General features: G+C 42.7%; 1 protein-coding gene across 1 annotated transcript; it reads right to left on the reverse strand.

Annotated features, from left to right (window-relative positions):
* Positions 1-769: 769 nt before the first annotated feature.
* selenbp1 (selenium binding protein 1) lies at positions 770-14770 on the reverse strand. Its single transcript, XM_044359440.1, has 12 exons — positions 14524-14770; positions 13581-13634; positions 13044-13156; positions 12539-12724; positions 11051-11171; positions 10684-10866; positions 9747-9928; positions 6360-6438; positions 6072-6193; positions 5894-5986; positions 3417-3535; positions 770-2138 (listed from the first exon to the last, which is right to left on the reverse strand). Exons 1-12 carry the CDS (start codon positions 14525-14527, stop codon positions 1976-1978), a joined length of 1419 nt encoding a protein of 472 aa, XP_044215375.1. The 5' UTR covers positions 14528-14770; the 3' UTR covers positions 770-1975.
* Positions 14771-21149: the final 6379 nt, after the last annotated feature.

Consider the following 21149-nt stretch of genomic DNA (forward strand, 5'->3'; position numbering starts at 1 on the left):
TGTCTCTACTGTCATGAACTCTACTGTCTCTACTGTCTCTACTGTCATGAACTCTACTGTCTCTACTGTCATGAACTCTACTGTCTCTACTGTCTCGACTGTCATGAACTCTACTGTCTCGACTGTCTCTACTGTCATGAACTCTACTGTCTCTACTGTCATGAACTCTACTGTCTCTACTGTCTCTACTGTCTCGACTGTCTCTACTGTCATGAACTCTACTGTCTTGACTGTCATGAACTCTACTGTCTCTACTGTCTCGACTGTCTCTACTGTCATGAACTCTACTGTCTCGACTGTCTCTACTGTCATGAACTCGACTGTCTCTACTGTCATGAACTCTACTGTCTCTACTGTCTTGACTGTCATGAACTCTACTGTCTCTACTGTCATGAAGCTTCTACAGCCTCAGAAAGGTGATAATTCTACTTGATGTTTATTATTGAGCTGGTAGTCGGTGCTGCTGATGTACAGGAGTGTTCCTAATATTTTGTCCACCCGTTGACATGCATGAGGGGCCAAAACCAAACATTTTTATGTCTAAATGTAAAACATGTCTGTGCCCAGATTCAGTTCATACACTGACTTTATGCATTAAAACAAAGACTGATCTGACTTGAAGACTTTCTATGAAGCTTCAGACAGAAACATTTAAACTCGTCAGTCTGATGACTGGTTCGTTCTCTACGTCGTGTTTGTGTCTCTCAGGCTGAAACATGTTTCCTGTCAGTAAATTGTTGGAATCTGCCTTTAAATGACTCAGACAGACGACGCTTCAGACAAACTTTATTTCAACGTCATCATGAGTGTGAACAGTTTGACGGCAGGCGGACAGGAAACAGTTAAACAACAACAACAGACTGAAGGATGAACACAGACGAACATTCACACCTGCACAGGTGAAGCAGCGTGAACTCACACCGGGTCTGTTTAACGGAACATTCAGCGTCTGTTCGATGCATCTTTATGAACGAAACACAGTTTACAGGTTGACTTTATTATTATTAACAATCTTATTTAATCTGTCTGTCTGCAACAGAGTCAGTTTGTGTGTTTAATCGATGTTATTAGTTAATTATTAGTCATAAATCAGATGGAGGGAAAGTCTTCAAGAGGATCAGACAGCAGAGACGAGTTCACTTTAAACTGTCTTCACTGTTTATATTTGTGCTGTTAATTATTATTATTATTATTATTATTATTATTATTATTATTATAGGATGTGATGCAGCGGCACCTGTTATTAATGTCACCAGTTTGTTTTACTTTGCTTATAATATGTTTTATCTGCATATTGTTGAGTTTCTATAAGTTTATAGTTCATGTTTTTATTTAGATTTTTTTAAAATTTACAGTCAAACTATAACTATAATCTATAATTTCCAGAAACAGTCGAGTTTTCTTTTAAATGTAACATCAACACTTGTTTATTCAGCAGGAATGTTTTTATTTTTGTTTGTTTTGTTGTTAAAAACACAAAATTAATTTTACATTTAAATTTCACAATAAAAGGAAAACATGTGAGGTTTTCTCTGATGAACCAGCCAGACAGCAGACGTGTATTTAAACACACTGACAACATGATTCACCTCTAAAATAACGTTTTCATATGATTTTATTGTGTTATTTTATTCTACTCCCTTCCTCATTTTATTTAGTTTGATTCTACTGAATTGTTTTATTTTGAAAAGTGATTATAATGATGATTTATTGGATTTCATTAGTTGGTCAGTCGCTGTAAAGCACTTTAAATAACAATAAGTTGTATGAAAGGTGCAATACTAATAAAGTTTGATTTGACTGTACCGTCCTTCAGAAACTGTAAAGGTGAAATAAAAGTGATTTGGAGGCAGTGATGAATGCGATGATGAAGGTTAATGTGTTAAATGCTGATGTGATTATTGATTATTACCTGATTAATCTGCTGAAGTGGAATTTAAACTTTATTTCTCTAAACGAGACTGTTAGTGAGGTTTCACAGCCAGATGTCGGACGTACAGTCTCCTCCCGGGTATCTCAGCTCGTGGGCGAGCGCCGGACCGTCCGGCTCTTTACCGAAGTCCACCAGGAAGTTTTCATTGAGGGACAGACCCCCGTTCACAGAGTCCACATCGATCTGCATCATCACTGAACCCTCTCTGAAACATTCACACAGAACTTCAATCAACCTCAATGACCCATTAATGATGCTGTAATTAAGACTAACGGCTTAATCAATGAACACATTAATAAACAGTATTATATAATAATAATAATATATATATTAAAGTATTATATAATAATAATAATAATAATATATATTAAAGTATTATATAATAATAATAATAATATATATATATTAAAGTATTATATAAAATAATATATATATTAAAGTATTATGTAATGTTTTATCTGCACAGAGAGAAAACCTGATCAAACTGTCCACATACTTTTGGCCGAGTACTTTGATTATAGTTACAGTTTATGTTAGAAATATCAGCAGTACTATCAGTAGTATTACAGCAGTACTATCAGTAGTATTACAGTAGTACTATCAGTAGTAGTAGTACTGCAGTAGTATTACAGTAGTACTATCAGTAGTAGTAGTGCTGCAGTAGTATGAGTAGTATTACAGTAGTACTGCAGTAGTATTACAGCAGTACTATCAGTAGTATTACAGTAGTACTATCAGTAGTATTACAGCAGTACTATCAGTAGCATTACAGCAGTACTATCAGTAGTATTACAGTAGTACTATCAGTAGTAGTAGTACTGCAGTAGTATTACAGTAGTACTATCAGTAGTAGTAGTGCTGCAGTAGTATGAGTAGTATTACAGTAGTACTGCAGTAGTATTACAGCAGTACTATCAGTAGTATTACAGTAGTACTATCAGTAGTATTACAGCAGTACTATCAGTAGTATTACAGCAGTACTATCAGTAGTAGTAGTGCTGCAGTAGTATGTGTAGTATTACAGTAGTACTGCAGTAGTATGAGTAGTACTGCAGTAGTACTGCAGTAGTATGAGTAGTACTGCAGTAGTATTACAGTAGTACTGCAGTAGTATTAGTATTGCAGTAGTATTACAGTAGTACTGCAGTGGTATTAGTATTGCAGTAGTATGAGTAGTACTGCAGTAGTATTAGTACTGCAGTAGTATTGCAGTAGTATTAGTACTGCAGTAGTATTAGTATTGCAGCAGTACTGCAGTAGTATTGCAGTAGTAGTAGTACTGCAGTAGTATTGCAGTAGTACTGCAGTAGTATTAGTACTGCAGTGGTATTAGTACTGCAGTAGTATTGCAGTAGTACTGCAGTAGTATTAGTACTGCAGTAGTATTGCAGTAGTACTGCAGTAGTATTAGTACTGCAGTGGTATTAGTACTGCAGTAGTATTGCAGTAGTACTGCAGTAGTATTGCAGTAGTGAGTACTGACCGCAGCATGTCGGGGTAGAACTGTTTGTCCCAGCCGCTGTACAGAGACGTCGTCACATAAAGTCTCAAACCGTCCAAACTCAACTGTAACATCTGAGGACCTCCAGGTACACGCTTCCCCTGGCAGACAGACAGGTGGAGAGACAGACAGACAGGTGGAGAGACAGACAGACAGGTGGAGAGACAGACAGGTGGAGAGACAGACAGACAGGTGGAGAGACAGACAGGTGGAGAGATAGACAGACAGGTGGAGAGACAGACAGGTGGAGAGATAGACAGACAGGTGGAGAGATAGACAGACAGGTGGAGAGACAGACAGGTGGAGAGATAGACAGACAGGTGGAGAGATAGACAGACAGGTGGAGAGACAGACAGGTGGAGAGACAGACAGACAGGTGGAGAGAGAGACAGACAGGTGGAGAGACAGACAGACAGGTGGAGAGAGAGACAGGTGGAGAGACAGACAGGTGGAGAGTGAGAGATAGTAAACATACAGATCCAGATGTGATCCTGATGCGAGTCCTCAGGCTGGGGATTTAGGGGTTAGGGGGTTAGGGGGGTTAGGGTTTTAGGGGGTTTAAGGGTTAGGGGCTAGGGGGGTTAGGGTGTTAGGGGGGTTAGGGGTTAGGGGTTAGGGGTTTAGAGGTTTAGGGGTTAGGGGTTTAGAGGTTTAGAGGTTTAGGGGGGTTTAGGGGTTTAGAGGTTTAGGGGTTTAGGGGTTTAGAGGTTTAGAGGTTTAGAGGTTTAGGGGGGTTTAGGGGTTTAGAGGTTTAGGGGTTTAGGGGTTTAGGGGTTTAGAGGTTTAGGGATTTAGGGGGTTTAGGGGTTAGGGGGGTTTAGAGGTTTAAGGGTTTAGGGGGTTAGGGGGTAAGGATTAGGGGTTAGAGGTTTAGGGGTTAGAGGTTTAGGGGTTTAGAGGTTTAGGGGTTTAGGGGGTAAGGATTAGGGGTTTAGAGGTTTAGGGGTTAGAGGTTTAGGGGTTTAGAGGTTTAGGGGTTTAGGGGGTTAGGATTAGGGGTTAGAGGTTTAGGGGTTTAGAGGTGTAGAGGTTTAGAGGTTTAGGGGTTTAGAGGTTTAGGGGTTTAGAGGTTTAGGGGTTTAGAGGTTTAGAGGTTTAGGGGTTTAGGGGTTTAGAGGTTTAGGGGTTTAGAGGTTTAGAGGTTTAGGGGTTTAGAGGTTTAGAGGTTTAGGGGTTTAGGGGTTTAGAGGTTTAGAGGTTTAGAGGTTTAGGGGTTTAGAGGTTTAGGGGTTTAGGGGTTTAGAGGTTTAGAGGTTTAGGGGTTTAGGGGTTTAGGGGTTTAGGGGTTTAGGGGTTTAGGGGTTTAGGGGTTTAGAGGTTTAGGGGTTTAGAGGTTTAGGGGTTTAGGGGTTTAGGGGTTTAGGGGTTTAGGGGTTTAGAGGTTTAGGGGTTTAGGGGTTTAGAGGTTTAGGGGTTTAGAGGTTTAGGGGTTTAGAGGTTTAGGGGTTTAGAGGTTTAGGGGTTTAGGGGTTTAGGGGTTTAGGGGTTTAGAGGTTTAGGGGTTTAGAGGTTTAGGGGTTTAGAGGTTTAGGGGTTTAGGGGTTTAGGGGTTTAGGGGTTTAGGGGTTTAGGGGTTTAGGGGGTTTTGTGAATGTTTATGTTGAGTAACTTTTGTTTTTTAAGTTTTTAATGCTGCTTTTCCTCTGAGTGTGTTTATTGCCATATTGAAGTTTCCTGTCTCACTGCCTCCTGTCTCACTGCCCCCTGTCTCACTGCCCCCTGTCTCACTGCCCCCTGTCTCACTGCCTCCTGTCTCACTGCCCCCTGTCTCACTGCTCCCTGTCTCACTGCTCCCTGTCTCACTGCCCCCTGTCTCACTCTCTCCTGTCTCATTGCCCCCTGTCTCACTGCCCCCTGTCTCACTGCCTCCTGTCTCACTGCCCCCTGTCTCACTGCCCCCTGTCTCACTGCCCCCTGTCTCACTGCCTCCTGTCTCACTGCCCCCTGTCTCACTGCCCCCTGTCTCACTGCCCCCTGTCTCACTGCCTCCTGTCTCACTGCCCCCTGTCTCACTGCTCCCTGTCTCACTGCTCCCTGTCTCACTGCCCCCTGTCTCACTCTCTCCTGTCTCATTGCCCCCTGTCTCACTGCCCCCTGTCTCACTGCCTCCTGACTCACGGCCCCCTGTCTCACTGCCTCCTGTCTCACTGCTCCCTGGCTCACTGCCCCCTGTCTCACTCTCTCCTGTCTCACTGCTCCCTGTCTCACGGCCTCCTGTCTCACTGCCCCCTGACTCACGGCCTCCTGTCTCACTGCCCCCTGACTCACGGCCCCCTGTCTCACTGCCTCCTGTCTCACTGCCTCCTGTCTCACTGCCTCCTGTCTCACTGCTCCCTGTCTCACGGCCTCCTGTCTCACTGCCTCCTGTCTCACTGCCTCCTGTCTCACTGCCCCCTGTCTCACGGCCTCCTGTCTCACTCTCTCCTCTCTCCTGTCTCACTGCCTCCTGTCTGTGGTACCTGGATGATGCGTGGGCGGGGCTGCGGCTGGTTCTCCGGGTCTTCCAGGACTCTGACTGGTCCGCCACTGATGATACTTCCTCCCAGAAACACCTGGAACAGACAGACAGGTGAACTGTCTCACTCTGAGGCTTCACCTGTTCGACATCATCTCTGAAAAGGTGTCGCAGCATCAGACCTGGCCGACCAATCGCGGGTTCCTCCTGTCTGTGATGTCATACTGTCTGATGTCACCGTGCAGCCAATTACTGAAGTACAGAAAACGGTCGTCCAATGAGATCAGGATGTCTGTGATAAGACCTGCGCAGACAGACAGGTAACCAGTCAAAAAGTCAGACAGACAGTCAGTCAGACAGACAGTCAGACAGACAGTCAGACAGACAGTCAGACAGACAGTCAGACAGGTAGACAGGTAGACAGACAGGTAGACAGGTAGACAGACAGACAGGTAGACAGGTAGACTCACCAGGCATCTCGGGCAGCATCCATCCCTCCACCTTCTTGCTGGGAACACTGATGACCTTCTCTGCAGCCCAGTCTCCTCTCTGTGGACACAAACACTGAATCTGTCAGCGTTTCATCCATTATGAAGATATTTGAAACCAAGATGGCGGCTGATGGAGGTGATAATGGAAGACGAGCTTTTGAACTTTCTTGTTGTCGTAACGAGGACATTAAACCACGATGAAACTGTTTTGCTGGTTTTGCTGGATGGCGTGTTTGAAAGTGTTTAATGAGTGCAGAGAAAACATTCGCAGGTTTGTTTCGCACTACTTGGATGAGCGTCCACCTGTCTGGACGACTCAGCGCTGCTGCGCAGACCGGAGCGGGTGAGCGGAGAAGTTTCTAGCTTGACGAGGGTGAAAGAGAACGTGGGGGCGGCAACTGCGGCTATGGATCGCTGGATATCAGCAGCAGAGACGTAACGGGGGAGTTGCTATTTTATAGAATAAGAAATATGATCAGCTGGATCATTCAGATCATTTATACACCCTATGAGTGTCGGGGAATATCTCAGTAGATCAACACGTGTCATGTCTTTTATTGAGGATTTATTCACCTGCATCTATGTTGTTGGAGATATGAATGCTGATGTCTCTGATGTTAATTCTTTATTTATTAATCACTTCATACAGTTTTGCTCTGATGGTGGTTTGATCCTGCGTATGCACAGCTGATGCACATGGAGATTAATTATGATCTGGCCAATACTGACCATATACCCTTTTCTACGTTGTTAATTTAAGCAATATACGCGTGTTACTGTCTGTCGACAGCAACACGAGTGCAGGGAAATGACACTGCTCTAATTCAACAGGAGGATCTTAAGGAATATGTTTTGGACACCTTGTTGGGATGTACTGAACCACCAAAAGATGCTGATGTATGATTCTATTGTGGAATCTGTCCTCATCTCCAGAAGGCCTTTTTATAAACATAAGGTTAGAATGACTGTAAAAGAGCTTCATGCTGAAGCTAGAAGAGCTTTTAAAGTAAAGCCTGAATCAGGTAGAAATAAACAAATCTATTTTAAATACGCCCTTCAGCTTATTAAAAGGAATGAGAATACAATGAGGTCTGACTCACTTGTGAGAAAGTTGCAAAATAATAGTCTTAATGATTTCTGGAAAGAAGTCAGAATCATGAATAACTGTAAAACATCGCTGCCATCCAATATTGATGAAGTAAGTGTCAGCAGAAACATTACTATGGTCTGTTCAACTGGTTTATACTGGGCAACACAGATAACACTGAGGATGTGATTCTTACCCCACAGGAAGTCCAAAATGCTGTTATGAAGCTGGGAGATAAAAGGCATCTGGTATAAATAATATAACTGCTGAACATTTAAAGCTTGCTAGTAAAACTACTCGGTTATTAGTGCATGGTATTCTACCTGACTCTATTTTAGCTGTTATACTAGTACCTGTCATTAAACATAAAGCTGGTAAACTAAACAGCTGAGAGATTTACAGGCCTGTAGCCTGAGCAGCAATCTGTCCAGACAGCTGGAGAGAACTTTAACACACAACAACAACAACACAACAAGTAAATATGGCACTGATATGTATATTTTTGCTTTATATTAAGATAAATACAATGGGCGAAATTCCACAATTTTTATGTTTTATTGATGCCTCTAAAGCCTTTGACTGTGTAAACCATGAAAAACTATTTAACAAATTATATCAAAGAGGGGTTCCTAGATTTCCACTTAGAATCCTGGTTTTCTGGTTTTCTCATCAGACGATGTGAATTAAAGGTTTGTGATGGTGAACAGGTAGTAATGTAACATAAATAAATGGTTGTTTTAACAGTCTGTGGACTGATTTATATGTGAAGGATCCGGCCGGATTTTCAGAGAAAATTCAACAGAAGAGACGTTTTTGCGCGCTCTCGAATGCCTCGCGTCTCTCCCGCTAACGTCAACAAACAACCGGCATAACGACACCACAACACAACAAAAACGATGCTATCTGACTAGAAACACACTGCAGATATTAACTCTCCAGCTAATGAAACAGCTAGCTGCTTCCATCAACCGCTACACATTTCACAACAAAACACCCTGCAATGCCAGTCGCCCACTCCCGAGCACACAGAGCTAAAACAACATGATTTCATCACCAGAGGAGCAGAAGACGAGCTCCAGAGTGATAGCAGAACATAGCCAAACCCTTCTGTTGGTGTCCAAAGGTTGTAATAAACACACATTTCACAACAAACCCACAGCGTGTTGCTGCCCGGCTGCAGCTCACTGAGCCTGCCGGGGTTTAGTAAACATGGTAAAAAAAAAGTTGGTGGTTTGTGGTTTGTGGGTCGGGTCAGGTTCTGGTGCAGGGAGCCGAGTGAGACTGGGAAGTGTAAGCCAGGAAAAAGACGTCATCTGCAACAGTCTCACACTGTGAACAGCAGCATGTTGACTGCAGCTCATTTAACGGCCGCAGATGTCACTAATGAGAAGGAATTTCTGATTCCTACTTACAGAACCTTTAAATGGGGAAATTCTGTATCTGCTCTGTTCCATGTGAACAGTTTGATTCAACAGGGCGGTGTTTTGTCCGTAAATTTAGTTTGTGTTCAGTGATTGTGGAGACGTCTCTGTTTACAGCTTGTTGTGGTCCACTATATTCTGCCCACCTGTGGTGCTGCTGCAGAAAAGGCAGCATGCAGAGACTCACAGTGGCTTTTAATGACAGTATGAAGTTGCTGCTTAAAGCCGACTGTTTGTTAATGTTGGTGAACCCACCTGCTCTGCTGTAATATGAAACCTTATATATAGATGTATTTTATTTCAGCTTTAACCAACTCTGAGCTGAGTTCTGTCAGGTTCTCGTCTAGAACGTGGAACGGTTGGCGTTCTTGCCTAAATGCAAATGTCTGATCATTGTAGAATGCCTATTTGTTGTTGTTGTGTTTGTTTTTCTATTTTAGATATTGTTTGTTTCTTTCTTATCTTGTATTTTATTGTGCTATGGACTGCCCATGAGTTGTGTCTTAATAAAGTCTGAACTGAACTGAACATCCAAACGTACCTGCGGTGACGTACCTGCGGTGACGTACCTGCGGTGACGTACCTGCGGTGACGTACCTGCGGTGACGTACCTGCGGTGACGTACCTGTCTCACCTGCCTGCTGAAACAGTCTAAAGTTCAGGGTTATCTAGTTTCTAGCCCTTTATTTCAGGCAGTCCTCCTTCTCTCCAGAGCAGAATCCAACTGATCACTGATCAACCAGAACACAATAAACACACAGGCCAAAAACAGACAGTTCATTCCTCATCATCCAGAAACACACTGACTGGTGTTCACTGACTGGACTCTTACTGGGATCACAACCATGTTGTACTGACTGGTGTTTTGTAGAATCTGAACACGGTTCCCCGCAGAGCACATCCCACGTAGCCTTCAGTAGCGTCGGGGTTGTGGAGGAACCGGACTTCGAGGGGAATAGCGCCTTCTTCGCCTAGATCGAGTGTCTGCAGCTTCTTGTGGGAGGTCCAGTCCCAAACATGGAGGCAGGTGCCGTAGTGACCTGGGACAACAACAAACTCTTGTGAGCTGAAGTTTGAGTTTCATCCAAAGGCACAGCTGAGAGTCCAGAGAACCTGGATCAGAACCTAGAACCATGTGTTTCTCACTGGAGAACCTGCTGAAAGGACTGGAGTCTTTCTGGAATCTGAACCCTGTAATACCAACTAAAGTCTTACTGGAATCAGATCCTTGAAACCCGTGTTACTGGCTGGAGTCTGACGAGGATCAGAAACTAGAACCTTGTGTTACTCACTGGAAACTTACTGGGATAGGAACCTTAAATCCTGCTGTCAGGACTTGAGTCTTACTGGGATCAGAACCCTGTGGTACTGATTGGTGTTTTGTAGAATCTGACAATGGTTCCCCACAAAGGCCATACTATGTATCCCTCAGTAGCATTGGGGTTATCTTAGTGGAATCAGAACCAAGAAATCCAAATACTGACTGTTGTTTTACTGGGATCAGAACCTAAAAGCCTGATTTACTGACTGGAGTCTTACTGGGATCAAAACCTGGAACAATGCAGTACTAACTGGACCCTTACTGGAAAAGAAACCCAGGACACTATGGTATTGACTAAAGTCTAGAGTCTGGGATGAGAATGTCAACTTCAGTTTATTATATAGAACCTAAAACCCCTGAGTCTTACTGGGGTCAGAACCTACAGGGTCAGGGATGAAAGTACCCAGTAAGATTTCTGTGACATCAGAGGAGTGAAAGGTAAGAAGACACAAGAAGGAAAAAATTCTGACTCACCATCTTTGATGTGGGCAGGATTAAAACCATCAACCAGAGCTTTGGGCGCCCCCCATTCGGTGCTGATCATCACATTGTGTCGAGGTTGGTACCAGAAGTCATAGCCGAAGGGCGCCGCTTCACCCGGGTGTTCCCAGTTACCAACCACCTCGAACGTCTCACCGTCCAGCAGCACAAAACCACCTGAGAAGATAACATCAGGTATGACAGTGAGTTCACAGCTGCACTACCTGAAACTGTCTACTGGAGGCTGCAGGTCAAACTAACAGGAGGGTCCCCACAGTGTTTGATGTTCCTGAAACAATCCGTTACTCCTTGTGTTTATTATAATGTCTGCACAGTTGGTTCAGTCTTTTGGTGGTCTCACCTTTGCCGTTGCCTGACGGGTCTCCCATGCAGCTGATCATGATCTGACCGCTGCCCAGACAGTGGCTGGTGTGAGGGTTCGCCAGGCCGCACTTCCAGTACAGATCCACAGGCTCCACCATCTGAGGACACAACACATCCGCAAATAAACCCACCAATGATTTATAAAGTACTCTTTAAAACAGAAGTCACAACATGCTCCATCCATCTTCTGCTACTTATCCAGGTCTGGGTACCAAAGTAGCCCATACATCATTCTCCTCAGCCAGGTCCTTCAGCTCCTCCTGGAGGATCCTGAGGTGTTCCCTGGTCTGATGGGATGTATAATCCCTACAGCATGTTCTGGGTTTGCTCAGGGTCTCCTTCCAGTCTGACATGTCCAGAATATATCCACAAAGAGGCATTCAGGAGATGACAACTCTCTTCAATGTGAAGGAGTAATGGTTCTTTCTCAGTCACTACTCAGAGACCAGGACCATAGCTGAGGACTGGAATAGAAATCCACTGTTGAATCCAGAGCTTCACTTTCAAGATCAACTCCTACTGAACCACCGCAGTCTAGTACAGAGTCCACATCACTGCAATCCGCCTGTTGATCTGCGGCTCCATCTTAGACTGCTTTGCTTGCATCATGGCTACCTCGCATGGCTGTGCAGGTCCTCAGACATTAACACTACGTGTCCATAAGATGCAATCCAGCACATGACCAGCGGGGGCAGAATCAGACAGTGAGGTCAGCAGTAGACTCAGTTCTGCAGCAAAATTCACAGAGGTCCACAACTAACTAATCTCCATGCTGCTCCACAGGGACAAATATGCAGCTGTTACAGCTGAAACACTGAAACTGGAATTGCAGCTGTTGTTTTTGTCTGTTATTGGTCACGACCCTGAGATACTTAAACTCCTTCACTTGGAGCAGAGACTCACTCCCAACCTGAAGGAAACAATCTGGGTTTTCCAGCAGAGGAGAATGAACTCAGACTGGGAGGAAACCAGCAACCAAAAGTCTTCAGTGTTTTACCAAAGTGTCTGAGGAGAACTGAGAACTGACTGTTGATGATTAAACAGTGACTCAGCAAACTGCCAACACGGGAAGAGTTTTCATTTCCTGCATCAGCAGCAAGTCAAATGTCTTTTAAATATTTCAATTTTGTTAAAGAACAGCTGTGAAGTTGTTTATCATGCAGTGTGAACTCAGGATGAACCCTCCTCCTCCTCCTCCTCCTCCTCCTCCTCCTCCTACTGTTTTCTCACAGTTTTCTCTTTTCCTGTTTCTGCTCTCAGAGTAATTTCTCCAAATTTAAAGCAGATATTTGTGTAAGCGAGTGTCGGGACCAGATGAACCTTCTGGAGCTTTAATAAACTCTCTTTGCAGTCTGTCTGTAACATGTTAGCAGACACCTGATAATCAGACCTCTATAACACACCTGGACGTGCCCGACGTGTTGCCCTGAGGTGTGACTGAGTGTCGGCGGCGTGCTGTCGGTACCTTGTGGATTCGTGGCTCTCTGGCGTTCGTCCCGACGTCGATCACGTAGACTCTGGAGGAGATGAGCGACGGCAGAATCAGGCGGTTTCGTTTCTTGGAGGCGTCGTCGAAGCAGCTGCTGCAGGCGTTCCAGCCGGAGTGGTGCAGCTCGTCACGAAGGTTCGGCATCGATAACCGGTGGATGACCTGCGAGGGAGAGGTTAAAGGTCACGTTAGGGTCAAAGTAGAGAGTTTATTTATACAAACAAATCTGGAAAAAAACTTCATCCAGATTCTGTTGATTTAAAAGACTGTTTAAGATTTAAGAACACAAGAAGGAGAGAGAATTCAGAAAGATTCTGCAGGTAGAAACAGAAACAACCAGAAGAAGAAGAAGAAGAAGAAGAAGAAGAAGAAGAAGTGGAAACCTGATCCAGCAGGAGGACAGAGCCGATGGGAGAACAAAGACATGACGATAAACCGGAGCAGAAGAAGAAGGTGAGCAGCAGGAGGAGACTCGTCGTACCTGACAGTAGGTGGGCGATTTGGGGTCGACGTCCACGGTGGCCAGGTAGTCGGGTTTCAGGGTGTCGGTGTTGCGGTAGATGCAGGGCAGGTAGACGATCTCCTCCCGAGGACCTGCAGCAAGAAAACAACCAGACTGAAGATACGTTTCAAAACTTCAACGTTTCCAGAAAAACAGCAAAAGATCACAAATCAGAAGCTTAAGTGGACGTTTAAGTCACGTTTCATGATTCTGTTTTTATCGATTTGCAAACTTTTACACTTTCACTTCACTGAAAATGTGAATAAAGACGAGAGGACGGAAATGCACCTGCAGCCCTGCGAGGCTGCGTTCATGTCACCATCAGCACGGTTATCACGACTATGAAAAGTCTGAACACTACAATAGATCACTTAATAATAGAGAAATGTCTGAAAACTAAACAAACATGGACGCCTCTCATCGGCAGAGACGTGATTCAGTGAACACATATTGATGATCAGCTGGTGAGACGCAGGCTGCGGATCAGACAGACAGTTGGTCGACAGACCGTCTCACCCTTCATGGCGTCCAGCGGGCTGCTGTATCCTGGTCCACATCCTGAGCAGCTGGCTGAGAAAACACAACAACAACAGGTCAAAGGTCACCAACAGTGTCTGAGGGTGTCAAGGTCTGCTGGCTTGGAATATTACCCATAGTTCATAGCAAGGATGTGACGATGCAACAGTTGGATTCCTAATAATAATGAATAAATATAAATAATAATTAGAACAATAGTAAAGAACCGGACTACGATGAAGATGCATCAGTAACATCAGAAGTTACTGATTCATCACAACAGAAACGAGTCTGTGCAGGTCGAACATTTAGATTTGCTGCAGGATCACATGATCTCTCTGCTGATTGGCTGGAGCAGTGTTGTTTGGATCGGTCTGAACCACTTTGTTTCCTGTTTACAGAGTCGGGACTGTGTATGAACACACAGCTAGCAGACTGTGAGCAGATATTTGCTGAATTTGACAAAGATTGTGTTGGATTAGACTCGTTACTGCACCTTTAACTGTAAACTGAGCTTTAATGGAGCTTTTCTTTAAAGGAAATTCATATTTTCCTGATAATTCGTATCAAAGTTTTGTCCCAGAAACTTTTTATTTTTCTCTCTTCTGTTGCCACAAAGGAATAAAATGAAAATACAGAAGAACATCTGACAAACAGCAGCTTCATCAGAGTTTCAATCTTTTCCTGCAACAGTTTGAACCTGAAGAAACTTTCTGTTGATTTAATGCAAACAGACAGACGGTTGAAAAGCTCCTGAATGCACCTTTAGAGACTCTGCAGCGAGTGGACGACAGGAAACAGAGCAAAGGTCACAAACAACGAGCAGCCTGAGCCCACCACACTCCACCAGGAACATGTCAGCTTACAGCAGCTGCTGACGTGTGATGAAGGGAGGATTAAAGTCATGAAAGAAAAGAAAAGAAAAGAAAAGAAAGAAGCTCACCCATCTTTGAGCTCCTGGTCTGGATCAGATCCTGCAGGTCCTGGTGTCTGGAGGTCTGGACTCTGAGAGACCAGATCCACTGTGAAAACACAGATGGGTGGAGTTGAACTCCTTTATCATCAGAACTCGGCCAATGAGAGCGGAGAGGTGGAGCCTGAATGCTGTTTAAACAAACTGCACGTTAACCCTTCGAAGGCCAGTTCTCCAAAAGACACGAAGCTTCAGCTGAAGTTTATTTATGAAACAGAGTCGATGTTATCAGACAGGAAGTGGTCTGTTCAGGTCCTTCTGAGTCTTCTTTCCTCTGTTTAGTATTTTCTAACTGGAGGTTCAGTGAGGAGACCTGCATCAGTGATATATATGAGTTTAACACCTGCAGCTTTTATTGTGTTTATTTTCATAAAAAAAACCTCCTTTATACACTTTCCTTGTTACTGAAGAGCCATTTGTTTATTATTGTGAAGACACTTTAGTACATTTTCTTTTGTATTTTTTTTAACTGGCTCTTCCTGATCAGCTGATCATCTTCCTCCTCTGAACCCTGACAGCAGCAGCTCCTCCTGCAGGTCTACAGTCCGTCCGGCTCACTACGCTCTGCCAGACTCCTGGAACCACAACACCACCCTGAGTACGGAGAGCCGAGAGGGTCACAGTTCATCTCGCCGTCAGCTGGACTCTTCACTTCCCTCTTCATCTTTAAGAACAGGCTGAACCCAAACACCTCCTGGATTAATATCTTTATATATAATATAATCTGCTCTCCGTTCTGCCTGTTGACTCCGTCTGACTGAACTTCAGACTCAGTGAAGCTGCAGCTTTCTGACGTCTGTTGATGTTTTTATTGTCTGGTTTTATGTTTTATTCTAATTAAACCTCAAGAACAATTTAAAGTTTACTGAGTTTAACTGAACTGACAGATCAGATTATAATTATTATCTTATTACTATAAACTTTATTCTGCATAATTTCACACAGTGTTTCTATGATTGGCTGATCATGTGACTGCTGTTACGAGTGTACTGGGAACCCTCCCAGCATGCACTGGGACAACAGAGTCTGATTGTTAATCTGCAGAAACACACTGATGCAGTTAAAGCTACATCTTCTGGTTTTTCTTCACATTTACTGTGAATAAACAGTAGAAACGCTGTTTAACACACAACATGAGACCTTTGACCATGAACCTGTTGCCCTGGTGCATGCTGGGATGCTCCCAACATTCCCACCTTGTGTACCTCCCATCACATGATCAGCACTCAGCCAATAACATCAACACTGATCATAGTTTGCTCTTTATTTCAAGATAAGAGCGACTGATACTGATAATCAATCCTCAGACTGCTGCAGGTTTAACAAACTATCAGCTGTTAACAGCTGAATCAACATTTATCTGAACAGATGTTTTATAACACGACTTTATTCAGCAGCTGCAGATGAAATAGAAAAATAGAGAAACTGAAGCGGTTTAGTTTACTGGAGACGAGAAACACACGAGAGTCTCCGACCGTCTGACCGTCCGTCAATCATTCTGATCACTAATCAAACATTTCAACAGTTTCTGTCAGACGTCAAAGAAACATTCAGACGATTTGTGTTTTATTTGAGGAAGAGCATCTAAAGTTTACTGTACATCAGCACCGAGACAACACAACTCATTCTGCAGGAGTCATCATCATCATCATCATCATCATCATCATCATCATCATCATCATCGCTGCCATCAGACAGCAGCTGCAGGGTAAAAATCATCTGTACAGGTCAAATAAAAACAGTTCAGATTCACTTGTCGTCCTGTTTTTATTCACATTTTTAATTTACACATTAAAAACCTGAGAGGAAACATCAGCAAAAAGAAAAAGTGTTTGTTGTTGTTGTTGTCTGAGGTGTAAACGTTTCTGTGGATGAAAAGTAAACAGACTCACAGTGAGAACATGAAGACTGTTGCTGTCAGAGGTCACGTTTCACCAGAAAACCATGAGTTTAAAACGTAGTGATGCTCATTTTCATCTGCTGCTGTTGTTGTTGTTGTTGTTGTTATTGTTGTTGTATATCTCAACATATCAGCAGATAAACAGTCGCTGCCGTAAACAACGAGGTGACGTCATTAAAGGACAGATCGGTGTTTTCTGACTCGTTTACAATCAGCTGTTTCCTTTATATTTATATTTATTATGTATAAAGTCACATGTTCGTCATGTTTCATGTTCGTCATGTTCGTCATGTTTCATGTTCGTCATGTTCGTCATGTTTCATGTTCGTCATGTTCGTCATGTTTCATGTTCGTCGTGTTTCATGTTCGTCATGTTTCATGTTCGTCATGTTCGTCATGTTTCATGTTCGTCATGTTCGTCATGTTCGTCATGTTTCATGTTCGTCATGTTTCATGTTTCATGTTCGTCATGTACGTCATGTTCGTCATGTTTCATGTTCGTCATGTTCGTCATGTTTCATGTTCGTCATGTTTCATGTTCGTCATGTTCGTCATGTTTCATGTTCGTCATGTTCGTCATGTTTCATGTTCGTCATGTTCGTCATGTTTCATGTTCGTCATGTTTCATGTTCGTCATGTTCGTCATGTTTCATGTTCGTCATGTTCGTCATGTTTCATGTTCGTCATGTTCGTCATGTTTCATGTTCGTCATGTTTCATGTTCGTCATGTTCGTCATGTTTCATGTTCGTCATGTTTCATGTTCGTCATGTTCGTCATGTTTCATGTTCGTCATGTTTCATGTTCGTCATGTTCGTCATGTTTCATGTTCGTCATGTACGTCATGTTCGTCATGTTTCATGTTCGTCATGTACGTCATGTTCGTCATGTTCGTCATGTTTCATGTTCGTCATGTTTCATGTTCGTCATGTACGTCATGTTTCATGTTCGTCATGTACGTCATGTTCGTCATGTTTCATGTTCGTCATGTTCGTCATGTTTCATGTTCGTCATGTTTCATGTTCGTCATGTACGTCATGTTTCATGTTCGTCATGTACGTCATGTTCGTCATGTTTCATGTTCGTCATGTTCGTCATGTTTCATGTTCGTCATGTTCGTCATGTTTCATGTTCGTCATGTTTCATGTTCGTCATGTTCGTCATGTTTCATGTTCGTCATGTTTCATGTTCGTCATGTTCGTCATGTTTCATGTTCGTCATGTTTCATGTTCGTCATGTTTCATGTTCGTCATGTTCGTCATGTTCGTCATGTTTCATGTTCGTCATGTTTCATGTTCGTCATGTTTCATGTTCGTCATGTACGTCATGTTCGTCATGTTTCATGTTCGTCATGTACGTCATGTTCGTCATGTTTCATGTTCGTCATGTTCGTCATGTTTCATGTTCGTCATGTACGTCATGTTCGTCATGTTTCATGTTCGTCATGTACGTCATGTTCGTCATGTTTCATGTTCGTCATGTTCGTCATGTTTCATGTTCGTCATGTTTCATGTACGTCATGTTCGTCATGTACGTCATGTTTCATGTTCGTCATGTACGTCATGTTCGTCATGTTTCATGTTCGTCATGTTTCATGTTCGTCATGTTCGTCATGTTTCATGTTCGTCATGTTCGTCATGTTTCATGTTCGTCATGTTCGTCATGTTTCATGTTCGTCATGTTTCATGTTCGTCATGTTCGTCATGTTTCATGTTCGTCATGTTTCATGTTCGTCATGTTTCATGTTCGTCATGTTCGTCATGTTTCATGTTCGTCATGTTTCATGTTCGTCATGTTCGTCATGTTTCATGTTCGTCATGTTTCATGTTCGTCATGTTCGTCATGTTTCATGTTCGTCATGTTTCATGTTCGTCATGTTCGTCATGTTTCATGTCCGTCATGTTTCATGTTCGTCATGTTCGTCATGTTTCATGTCCGTCATGTTTCATGTTCGTCATGTTCGTCATGTTTCATGTTCGTCATGTTTCATGTTCGTCATGTTCGTCATGTACGTCATGTACGTCATGTTTCATGTTCGTCATGTTTCATGTTCGTCATGTTTCATGTTCGTCATGTTTCATGTTCGTCATGTTCGTCATGTTTCATGTTCGTCATGTTTCATGTTCGTCATGTTTCATGTTCGTCATGTTTCATGTTCGTCATGTTCGTCATGTTTCATGTTCGTCATGTTTCATGTTCGTCATGTTTCATGTTCGTCATGTTCGTCATGTTTCATGTTCGTCATGTTTCATGTTCGTCATGTTCGTCATGTTTCATGTTCGTCATGTTTCATGTTCGTCATGTTTCATGTACGTCATGTTTCATGTTCGTCATGTTTCATGTTCGTCATGTTTCATGTTCGTCATGTACGTCATGTTTCATGTTCGTCATGTTTCATGTTCGTCATGTTTCATGTTCGTCATGTTTCATGTTCGTCATGTACGTCATGTTTCATGTTCGTCATGTTTCATGTTCGTCATGTTTCATGTTCGTCATGTTCGTCATGTTTCATGTTCGTCATGTTTCATGTACGTCATGTTTCATGTACGTCATGTTTCATGTACGTCATGTTTCATGTACGTCATGTACGTCATGTTTCATGTTCGTCATGTTTCATGTTCGTCATGTTCGTCATGTTTCATGTTCGTCATGTTTCATGTACGTCATGTTTCATGTTCGTCATGTTTCATGTTCGTCATGTTCGTCATGTTTCATGTTCGTCATGTTCGTCATGTTTCATGTTCGTCATGTTTCATGTTCGTCATGTTCGTCATGTTTCATGTTCGTCATGTTAGTCATGTTTCATGTTCGTCATGTTTCATGTTCGTCATGTTTCATGTTCGTCATGTTCGTCATGTTTCATGTTTGTCATGTTTCATGTTCGTCATGTTCGTCATGTTTCATGTTCGTCATGTTAGTCATGTTTCATGTTCGTCATGTTTCATGTTCGTCATGTACGTCATGTTTCATGTTCGTCATGTTTCATGTTCGTCATGTTTCATGTTCGTCATGTACGTCATGTTTCATGTTCGTCATGTTTCATGTTCGTCATGTTTCATGTACGTCATGTTTCATGTTCGTCATGTACGTCATGTTTCATGTTCGTCATGTTTCATGTTCGTCATGTACGTCATGTTTCATGTTCGTCATGTTCGTCATGTTTCATGTACGTCATGTTCGTCATGTTCGTCATGTTCGTCATGTTTCATGTACGTCATGTTCGTCATGTTCGTCATGTTTCATGTTCGTCATGTTTCATGTTCGTCATGTTTCATGTACGTCATGTTTCATGTTCGTCATGTTTCATGTTCGTCATGTTTCATGTTCGTCATGTTTCATGTTCGTCATGTTCGTCATGTTTCATGTTCGTCATGTTCGTCATGTTTCATGTACGTCATGTTCGTCATGTTCGTCATGTTTCATGTACGTCATGTTCGTCATGTTTCATGTACGTCATGTTTCATGTTCGTCATGTTTCATGTACGTCATGTTTCATGTTCGTCATGTTTCATGTTCGTCATGTTTCATGTTCGTCATGTACGTCATGTTCGTCATGTTCGTCATGTTTCATGTTCATCATGTTCGTCATGTTTCATGTACGTCATGTACGTCATGTTTCATGTTCGTCATGTTCGTCATGTTTCATGTACGTCATGTTCGTCATGTTTCATGTTCGTCATGTTTCATGTTCGTCATGTTCGTCATGTTCGTCATGTTTCATGTACGTCATGTACGTCATGTTTCATGTTCGTCATGTTCGTCATGTTTCATGTTCGTCATGTTCGTCATGTTTCATGTTCGTCATGTTCGTCATGTTTCATGTTCGTCATGTTCGTCATGTTTCATGTTCGTCATGTTCGTCATGTTTCATGTTCGTCATGTTCGTCATGTTCGTCATGTTTCATGTTCGTCATGTTCGTCATGTTCGTCATGTTTCATGTTCGTCATGTTCGTCATGTTTCATGTTCGTCATGTTCGTCATGTTTCATGTTCGTCATGTTCGTCATGTTTCATGTTCGTCATGTTCGTCATGTTCGTCATGTTTCATGTACGTCATGTTCGTCATGTACGTCATGTTTCATGTTCGTCATGTACGTTATGTTCGTCATGTTAGTCATGTACGTCATGTACGTCATGTTCGTCATGTACGTCATGTTCGTCATGTTTCATGTTCGTCATGTTTCATGTTCGTCATGTTCGTCATGTTTCATGTTCGTCATGTTTCATGTTCGTCATGTTTCATGTTCGTCATGTTTCATGTTCGTCATGTTCGTCATGTTTCATGTTCGTCATGTTTCATGTTCGTCATGTTTCATGTTCGTCATGTTCGTCATGTTTCATGTTCGTCATGTTCGTCATGTACGTCATGTTTCATGTTCGTCATGTACGTCATGTTCGTCATGTTAGTCATGTTTCATGTTCGTCATGTTTCATGTACGTCATGTTCGTCATGTTAGTCATGTTTCATGTTCGTCATGTTTCATGTTCGTCATGTTTCATGTTCGTCATGTTTCATGTTCGTCATGTTCGTCATGTACGTCATGTTTCATGTTCGTCATGTTTCATGTTCGTCATGTTCGTCATGTTTCATGTTCGTCATGTTTCATGTTCGTCATGTTCGTCATGTACGTCATGTTCGTCATGTACGTCATGTTTCATGTTCGTCATGTTTCATGTTCGTCATGTTCGTCATGTTTC

The sequence above is a fragment of the Thunnus albacares genome, chromosome 8 (genome assembly GCF_914725855.1).
Source record: "Thunnus albacares chromosome 8, fThuAlb1.1, whole genome shotgun sequence".
In the NCBI taxonomy this organism is placed as follows: domain Eukaryota; kingdom Metazoa; phylum Chordata; class Actinopteri; order Scombriformes; family Scombridae; genus Thunnus; species Thunnus albacares.

Excerpts from the sequence above, each read along its gene's own strand:
- selenbp1 (XM_044359440.1), bottom strand. Across the intron at positions 13,157-13,580 it reads CCCGCTGGACGCCATGAAGG|GTCCTCGGGAGGAGATCGTC; the intron begins GTGAGACGGTCT and ends TTCTTGCTGCAG. Across the intron at positions 6,439-9,746 it reads TCAGATTCTACAAAACACCA|AGAGGAGACTGGGCTGCAGA; the intron begins GTCAGTACAACA and ends TTGTGTCCACAG.